The sequence below is a fragment of the Scyliorhinus torazame genome, chromosome 18, assembly GCF_047496885.1.
Source record: "Scyliorhinus torazame isolate Kashiwa2021f chromosome 18, sScyTor2.1, whole genome shotgun sequence".
NCBI classification, from domain to species: domain Eukaryota; kingdom Metazoa; phylum Chordata; class Chondrichthyes; order Carcharhiniformes; family Scyliorhinidae; genus Scyliorhinus; species Scyliorhinus torazame.
In genome coordinates, this window is record NC_092724.1 from 7,570,117 (window position 1) to 7,578,977 (window position 8,861).

At 48.1% G+C, this 8,861-nt stretch overlaps 1 protein-coding gene across 1 annotated transcript in view; it reads left to right on the forward strand.

The window, feature by feature from the left end:
- Positions 1-3,143, forward strand: part of LOC140394919 (interleukin-6 receptor subunit beta-like) — a 54,773-nt gene extending 51,630 nt beyond the window's left edge. Inside the window, exon 15 of the mRNA XM_072482109.1 lies at positions 128-3,143. Coding sequence (XP_072338210.1) covers positions 128-643 — 516 coding nt within the window. The 3' untranslated portion in view covers positions 644-3,143. The remainder of the gene's footprint in view (positions 1-127) is intronic.
- The last annotated feature ends 5,718 nt before the right edge of the window (positions 3,144-8,861 follow it).

An 8,861-nucleotide genomic window follows, 5' to 3' on the forward strand; every position in this document is an offset into this window, starting at 1 on the left:
CCTTGTACTAATGATGTTCTTACAAATATTGTTACAAACATAGGCCAACATTCTCGCCTGGATAAATGTGGGCAGATACCTTAGAGAACAGCAACCGTTCTAACTTATCCTACTTCTGTTTCAAAAGGATGTGAAAGAGTTTCAAGAAGAGCCGAGTTCAAAGACTCCGATCCAGGTTGTCCCTTGCGGTGGCCTGGTCAAAGCCAACATCAGTGGAACTAATTATTACTGGATACAAGAGAGAAAAAATGGGCACTGTCCAAAGACTAGAACCAGCAGCTTAAATGAAGCTAACAGCAGCTCCACGCAATCATTACAGGACTTCACCTCCTGGCAGAATGAGTCCGATCCACAGGAAAGCTTCCAGAACATCTATATTGCCCTGGAGTACAACAAGTTGACCGTAAATGAGTACAGGAAACAAAGGAATCCAACATTTGCTGTTGTCCCAGCAGACTCGAGTCAGTCCCTTCTCGTGTGTTTATCCCAAATTATTCCGAGTGAAGAGAAAAACATGCTGCCGATATTTCACACTATCCCAGACAACCATCTTGGTAAAACGGTGCACAAGTCAAATAGTACAACTAGTGAACGGGAACTGTTACAAGGTTTTCCACTTTTGATGAACTTAAATATCCATTAGAGCCCTAATGTTTTAAACTGAATATATTGTGTTGCATAAGGTTGTAGGGACCAAAGTATCTTTTCCTTCCCCTCGTTGTTGATACGTTTGCATAACAACTACAATTTATAAACTACCGTTCACGCAATCAGACCTTTCAAGGGGTGTCACGGGAACAAAGTCAGACAAAGGGAGAAACTGGTCCCGCTCGTAAAAACATCAAGAACGAGAGGGCACAGGTTCGAAGTGATTTGCAAAAGGGGCAAGTGCAACGCATAAAAAAGCTTTTTCCGCACAGCGAGTGGTTCGGGGTCTGGAACGCACTGACTGGAAGTGTGGTGTTCAAGTAATCATCCAATCTGCAGAGGTACGGGGAAAAGGCAGGGGAATGACTCGAAGTCATAATGCTCGTGCCCGGGTGCAGACACGATGGGCTGATTGGCGGCCTCCTGCACCGTAACAATTCGCCGATTCTACACCAAGCCACGCGGGTGATATTGGGACGGGTGACCAACAGCTTGATCAAAGAAGCAGCTTTTAAGTAGTGTCTGAAAAGAGGACAGAGAGAAATAGGGAGTTAGAGAGATTTAGAGTGGCAATTTCAGCCCAGAGGCCAAGGCAGCTGAAGGGAGGTGTGCTAGTGCTGGAGAGATTAAAATCAGGGATTTAGAAGAGGCCAGACGTATTGGGGTGAAGTTATCCTGGTGGGCTGCGTTATAACACCCTGGGCTAGTGCGTGGTCAATTCCAGCCGCAACTGACCCGGAGTCGCAAAGCAATTGAATTAACTACTAATATTTAGAAAATACCCAAAGTCTCTGGCCCTTAGTAATTACAGTCACAGGTTTGTAAATTTAAACACTGTTATTAATAACAATAACTATAATTAAATAGGCAACAAAAATAACTGACTAACTATTATCTAATTCCTAACCCCCCCCCCCCCCCCACTATTTACCTTGCCCCCATCCTCTACACACACAAGACAGACAAACACAGAGGGGAAAAAGAAGTGTAAAAAAGAATAATACGAAAAGTAAAAGGATAAAAGTCTCCGTTTGAGATGGACATCTTCCTGTTAGAGTCTTTTTAGTCCAGGCCTTCGACTTAGTGTTCTTGCTTTGTCTGTAATAGTTTTCACTATAGATTCATCAGGATCTCAAGACTTCTCTGCAGTCTCAGAAACACCGGGCAGAAGACATTTTTTGCAGAAGAGAGAGAGAGAGGGTCTGTGCTGACTCGATGGGCCAAACTACCTCCTTCTGTACTGTAGCGATTCTATGATTCCAATACTGAGCAGTCCCAATTTATAAGCAGAAAAAAAAGCTTTTTTAAAGTGGTATTGCACGTTGCTATTTGGCGGAGGTATTTGTGACTGCCTAGATCTCTATTTTTCCCCCTGTCTCCTTCCCTTCATTAGATGGATGTTCCTCCCGTACCTAAATGTGAGGGGAAAAGCTGGCGCAAGTATAAAATTCTCACTGGAGGGCCGCGTCTCAGGAGTGTTCTGTCCAATACCACTCAGCGGACGGTCTGAACTTGGCCGAGAAAAAGGAGAAAATATTAAAAGCAAAGAGAAGAAAAAACCAATGAGATTCTCTCGTAACTTTCAACGGACAATTGGATGCGGCGCGGAAGAAGAATCGTTTTCGTGGTTATGGGTGAAAAGAGAAGGGTGGCGGGGGACAAATTGGACAGAGATGGATAGGACCTCAGGGGCTCCATCTCTGCTGGAAGATATTATGATGCTCCCTGAGGAATAAAAAAGTAGGCCAAGAAAAGAAGCGGCAGTAAACGTACAAAACACAAGACGTAAAAAGTGAGAATAGTGCAGAACAGTGTGAGGTGATTCATTTTCGAAGGAATAACAGGAAGACAGAGTACTGGGCTAATGGTAAGATTCTTGGCAGTGTGGATGAGCAGAGGGATCTCAGTGTCCATGTACATAGATCCCTAAAAGTTGCCACCCAGGTTGAGAGGGTTGTTAAGAAGGTGTGCGGTGTGTTAGCTTTTATTGGTAGAGGGATTGAGTTTCGGAGCCATGAGGTCATGTTGCAGCTGTACAAAACTCTGGTGCGGCCGCATTTGGAGTATTGCGTGCAATTTTGGTCGCCGCATTATAGGAAGGATGTGGAAGCATTGGAAAGGGTGCAGAGGAGATTTACCAGAATGTTGCCTGGTATGGAGGGAAGATCTTATGAGGAAAGGCTGAGGGACTTGAGGCTGTTTTCATTAGAGAGAAGAAGGTTAAGAGATGACTTAATTGAGGCATACAGGATGATCAGAGGATTGGATAGGGTGGGCAGTGAGAGCCTTTTTCCTCGGATGGTGATGTCTCGCACGAGGGGACATAGCTTTGAATTGAGGAGAGATAGATATAGGACAGATGTCAGAGGTAGGTTCTTTACTCAGAGAGTAATAAGGGCGTGGAATGCCCTGCCATCAACAGGAGTGGACTCGCCAACACTAAGGGCATTCAAATGGTCATTGGATAGACATATGGACGATAAGGGAATAGTGTAGTTGGGCTTTCGAGTGGTTTCACAGGTCGGCGCAACATCGAGGGCCGAAGGGCCTGTACTGCGCTGTACTGTTCTATGTTCCCCCTTCGCTCTCTCTCCCCCCCCTCTCTCTCGCTCTCCCCCTCTTTCGCTCCCCGCCCCCCCCCCCACCCCCAAAGGGCCTGTACTGCGCTGTAATGTTCTATGTTCTATGTAAAAGCTTGAATCAGAATGGAAAAGCAGATGATTGGTGAGCGAAAAGGAGGAAAAAAAGAGAGACAAAATTGAAATGGTAGAAAACCGTAAACACTGGCGTTGTCTCGTAAACAATGGGAGCCCTAAGACGGAAATTGGGACCCACTGTGAACTTACGATTCCAAGTAGGAGCTGTGAATTCTATACTGAAATACTCTGATAACTATTAAAACACTACAATTTCAGAGCCACTGGGTAACTATATAGTGGTGTTTGGAAAGCACATTGATGCCATAGGCCTGAGTGAACTACAGATATATAGATCAACCACATCCATACCTTCAAACACACACAGATATATAGATCAGCCACATCCATACCTTCAAACACGGGGAGAATGTGCAAACTCCACACGGACAGTAATCCAGAGCCGCGATCAAACCTGGGACCTAGGTGCCGTGAGGCAGCAGTGCTAACCACTGCACCACCGCGCCGCCCTGTATGGTTGACTCTTAAACTGCCCTCTGACATGGTCAATTCGAGGTCAATTGGGATTGGCAATAAAAATCAAGCCTTGGCAGCGACACATCCCATGGATGTAAATAATAAAATTATACCTTAAAATGTAGCAGTAACTCCGCCTAGTGGTCAATACTGGATTTAAAACCGAGATGAGATTCCTCTCAAAGGCGGCATGGTAGCACAGTGGTTAACACTGTTGCTTCACAGCGCCAGGGTCCTGGGTTCGATTCCTGGCTTGGGTCACTGTGCGGAGTCTCCACGTTCTCCCCGTGCCTGCGTGGGTTTCCTCCGGGTGCTCCGGTTTCTTCCCACAGTCCAAAGATGTGCAGGTCAGCTGGATTGGCCATGCTAAATTGCCCTTAGAGTCCAAAGGGGATGGGTGGGGTTGTTGGATTGCGGGTATGGGCCGGAGGTGTGGGCTTAAGTGGGGTGCTCTTTCCAGAAACCGGTGCAGACTTGATGGGCCGAATGGCCTCCTTCTGCACCGTAAATTCTATACCTAATTCTATCTGTGGAATTCACTGCCCCAGAGTGCAGCGGCTGCCGGGGCATTGGGTAAATTTAAGGAGGAGATGGGCAGATTTATAATCAGTAATGGGTTGAAGGGTTAGAGAGAACGGGTGGGGAAGTGGAGTTGGGGCCGAGATGAGATCACATTGAATGGCGGAGTGGGCTCGAGGAGCTGAATTGTCGACTCCTGCTCCTCGTTCTTCTAAGCAGACCAGTTTCAGTTACCTTTATTTCAGACGCTTGATCCTTGCTCTCAATGGAGGTTTTTTAAAACATAGCATGCTAGAATATATTTAGTGACAGTACAGTTACTCAGCTGGTGTGGTATACTTTGTGATAATTCAACTCAGCTGCATCTGGAGCCCTCACCCATGCCTTTGTTACCTCAAGACGTGACTATTCCAAAGCACTCCTGGCCAGCCTCCTCTATTCTACCCTCCAGAATACTGAAGTCATCAAAGTCTCTGCCGTCCGTGTGCCAGCTGTCACCCTCACCTCCCGAGCTCACTGACCCACGTGGGCCCCTGGTTAAACCTTGCCGCGACTTTGAAATTATCTGCCGCCTTTTCAATTTCCTTCATGGCCTCGTCCCCTCCTTCTCCTCCAGCCTTACATCCTTTCAAAATACCTCAAAATGTTGCCTCTTGCACATCTCGGATGCACCATTGGCCCGACTGTCAGCTGCCAGAGCTCTGGGGTTTGTCATAATATGCACCCATGCACATCGTGAGGTAAAAGCAGGCAGTGACAGACACCCAGGTGAGCCAATCAATATACAGAACAGAACACGGCCAATCACAAGACTGGACACCAGAGGGGGGCCTCCAACTATAAAACACATGAGGCATCAGCACTCTGCCTCGTTCCACTGGTGATAGCTGTAGAGACAGTCAGGGTGTACAAATCATTCAACACCTTCTACAGGTGGATCAGAGCTAGCCTGGTCTAGATAGATAGGGTTCATTTACTTAGAGTAGTAGAGAGTCAACCCACAGGCAGCTGAGTGCTTCGTTACTAGAGTTCAATAAAACTTATATTGAACCAACGCGCACGTTTGGTGTATACTTGTGTGCAATCCGTGTTACCCCAGGGTGAACAACACGACATGATACCAGAAGTGGCTGCTACTTCTAAGTAATTTACCTTCGAAAATTCACTGAAGACCAGCAACTGCCTTCCAGTGGCATGGAAAAGATCCAGGCAGCTCCGGATCTCCGGAAATCTTGGCGCCAACTGGCGAATCTTCAAGCAGAAATTCAGTCTATACCTTGAGGCCTCGGGCCTCGAAAGTGCCTTCGATGCTCGACAAATCGCGCTTCTGCTGTCTACTGCGGGGGACCAGGCCATCCAAATCTTCAATTCGCTCACGTTTGCCGACGGTGAGGACAAGACCAAGTTCCAAAACGTCCTAGCTAAATTCAACAGTCACTGCGAGGTCGAGACAAACAAAAGCTTTGAGCGTTATGTATTCCAGCAGTGCCTGCAGGGTAAGGACGAGTCTTTTCAGTCTTCTTACTCATCTTCGCATTCTAGCGCAATCCTGCAACAACGGAGACATCGCTGACTTCCTTATCAGGGATCAGATTGTGTTTGGCGTCTGTGGTGATATACATCACTGTAAGTACACAAAGTGTTAATGTACATACACTGCACCTAGCTAGACACTAGAGGGAGCACCAGAGACATGACACACAGGCGGTCAACCAATAGGCCAGTAAGATAGGACACGACCAATGGGCAGTCACAATACACACAGAGGTGACATTACCACAGGAGGGCATTACACCAACCCATATAAAAGGACACATCACACATGCTCAGGCTCTTTCCAGTGGAGACACTCAGTGAGTACAGACACAGGGTTGATTGAACATCACTCCCACCGCGTGGATTGTAGCAGACTGGTTAGTCAGTCTGAGTAGCTATAGCAGGATTAACAGCAGAGTCGAATCCAAGTAGGAGAATTGTTAATAGTTTAATAAATGTGTTAAAGCTATCTCCAAGTCTGAACCTTCCTTTGTCAGAGTGTACATCAAGGAAGCAGCTTATGTCACGACAAGAGCATAACAAAACAGCGTCCATTCCGATGCCCTGCGGGAGCAGCTCCTAAAAATTAAAAATAGGACTCTGTTGGTGGCCAGCGAGACATGCAAGGTCCACGAACAGGTGAAAAGTCGCAATTCCCGCCTAAAGTCGGCAGAGCAGGACCAACTTGCCTCCCACGAGGCTGACAGTGTACAGGCCATCGCCCGAATGCGGGGCCTGAGCATCGATGAAGGCGGCTATTTCGCGCGCTTTTCCAGGGGTCCCACGCAGGCGCACCGCGGTCGGGAAAACGAAGCGGCCGAAGACTACACTGCGCAGGCACGACGACGTGCCGAGCGCTACAACGTCGACGTGATGACGTGCCCCAACTGCGGCACTGCCCATTTAAAGCAGCAATGCCCTGCGAGAGGCTGGCGATGTCTCAACTGCAAGAAGCTTGGCCATTATGCGGCTTTCTGCAGATCTGCACCTCCGACAGGGGGCCAGCGATTTCAGTTCCAACAAAGACGAGTTTGAAGTGTGCAGCAAGGGCTGCTGGACTTGGAACCAGATCCCATCACCGATCCCGAGGACGATTGCCCGAAGTCCCCATATCGAGTGGGCATCATCACCATGCATGACAAGGCCTCCTCACATTCACCAACACACACACCCATCCTCAAAGTGGATTGTGCGGACTCAGCTTCGGACTTCAATCTCGCTCTTCTGGCAACCCCTCTGTCCAACGGTCTGTCTCCGGCACAGCTCCTAATGAATCGTAACCTGCGGACGACGGTTCCGGCCATTCATAGATTCATAGAATTTACAGTGCAGAAGGAGGCCATTCGGCCCATCGAGTCTGCACCGGCTCTTGGAAAGAGCACCCTACCCAAGGTCCGCTCCTCCACCCTATCCCCATAACCCAGCAACCCCACCCAACACTATGGGCAATTTTGGACACTAAAGGCAATTTAGCATGTTCAATCCACCTAACCTGCACATCTTTGGACTGTGGGAGGAAACCGGAGCACCCGGAGGAAACCCACGCACACACGAGGAGAATGTGCAGACTCCGCGCAGACAGTGACCCAAGCCGGAATCGAACCTGGGATCCTGGAGCTGTGAAGCAATTGTGCTATCCACAATGCTACCGTGCTGCCCGGATTACCTTCCAGTGCTGCAAAAGATGCAGCAGATCAGAACCCGGCAAAAGACAACATATGATGCTCACGCCACGGATCTGCCCGTGCTCTCTCCGAAAGACGCTGTTCGCATCCAGTTGCCTGGTGGAGGCTGGTCAGCTCCAGCTGTTGTTGTTCAACAGGCTGCTCCCAGGTCATTTGTGGTTCGCATGGCTGATGGATCTATTGTAAGGCACAACAGAAGGGCACTACGCAAACTTGCCTGCCCACCACCGGATCTCACTTTCCCAGATGTCATTCTGCCCGTTCCGGACACCTCGTTTCATGAGGCCACCAGCCTGGCTGCATGCCAACCGGTCAAGACACCTTCATCGCCGCCTCCACCTCTCAGGCGGTCCACAAGAATCTGACGACAGCCTCAATGACTGGACTTATAAATAGTTCCTTGTACATATGCTGTTATGTTTCTGCACTCTAGACACCTTACATGTACATATCCATCCACTCACCAATTTTTTGTTATATAGTTACTCTTGTAAATATGTCGTTTCTGCTCTAAGCAGCCGACAACATTTTTTTTTTAAAAGGGGGGAATGTCACAACATGCGCCCATGCATATCATGAGGTAAAAGCAGGCAGTGACAGACACCCAGGTGAGCCAATCAATATACAGAACAGAACATGGCCAATCACAAGACGGGACACCAGAGGGAGGCTTCCAACTATAAAACACACGAGGCACCAGCACTCTGCCTCTTTCCACTGGTGATAGCTGTAGTGACAGTCAGGGTGTGCAAATCATTTAACACCTCCTACACGTGGATCAGAGCTAGCCTGGTCTAGATAGTTTACTTAGAGTAGTAGAGAGTCAACCCACAGGCAGCTGAGTGCTTCGTTACTAGGGTTCAATGAAACTTATATTGAACCAACGCCCACGTTTGGTGTATACTTGATCAGGTAATTGCATCGTGTGCAATCCGTGTTACCCCAGGGTGAACAACACGACAGGGTTCTCCTCCTGAATCTGTCCACCTCTATATCTCCCTTTCCTCCTTTAGGGCACTCCTTAACATTTACCTCTTTGACCAAGCTTTTGGTCACCTACCCTAACCTCCTCCGAGAGAGTCATGTTTCGGATTGACCACGTTCCTGTGGAGAGCTTGAGCACGTTTTCCTGCAGTAAAGGGGCCATGTGCTGATGTTTGGGGGGAAAAAACAGTTCCTGGCCTCACAAAAATGATAAAACTTTGACTTTGAAATGACTCTACCGTATACCAGCACGCAAATGTTTAACGTGTTGGCTTGAAACCCCTTTAATGACTGAGAAAGGAGTTTCTCAGGACAG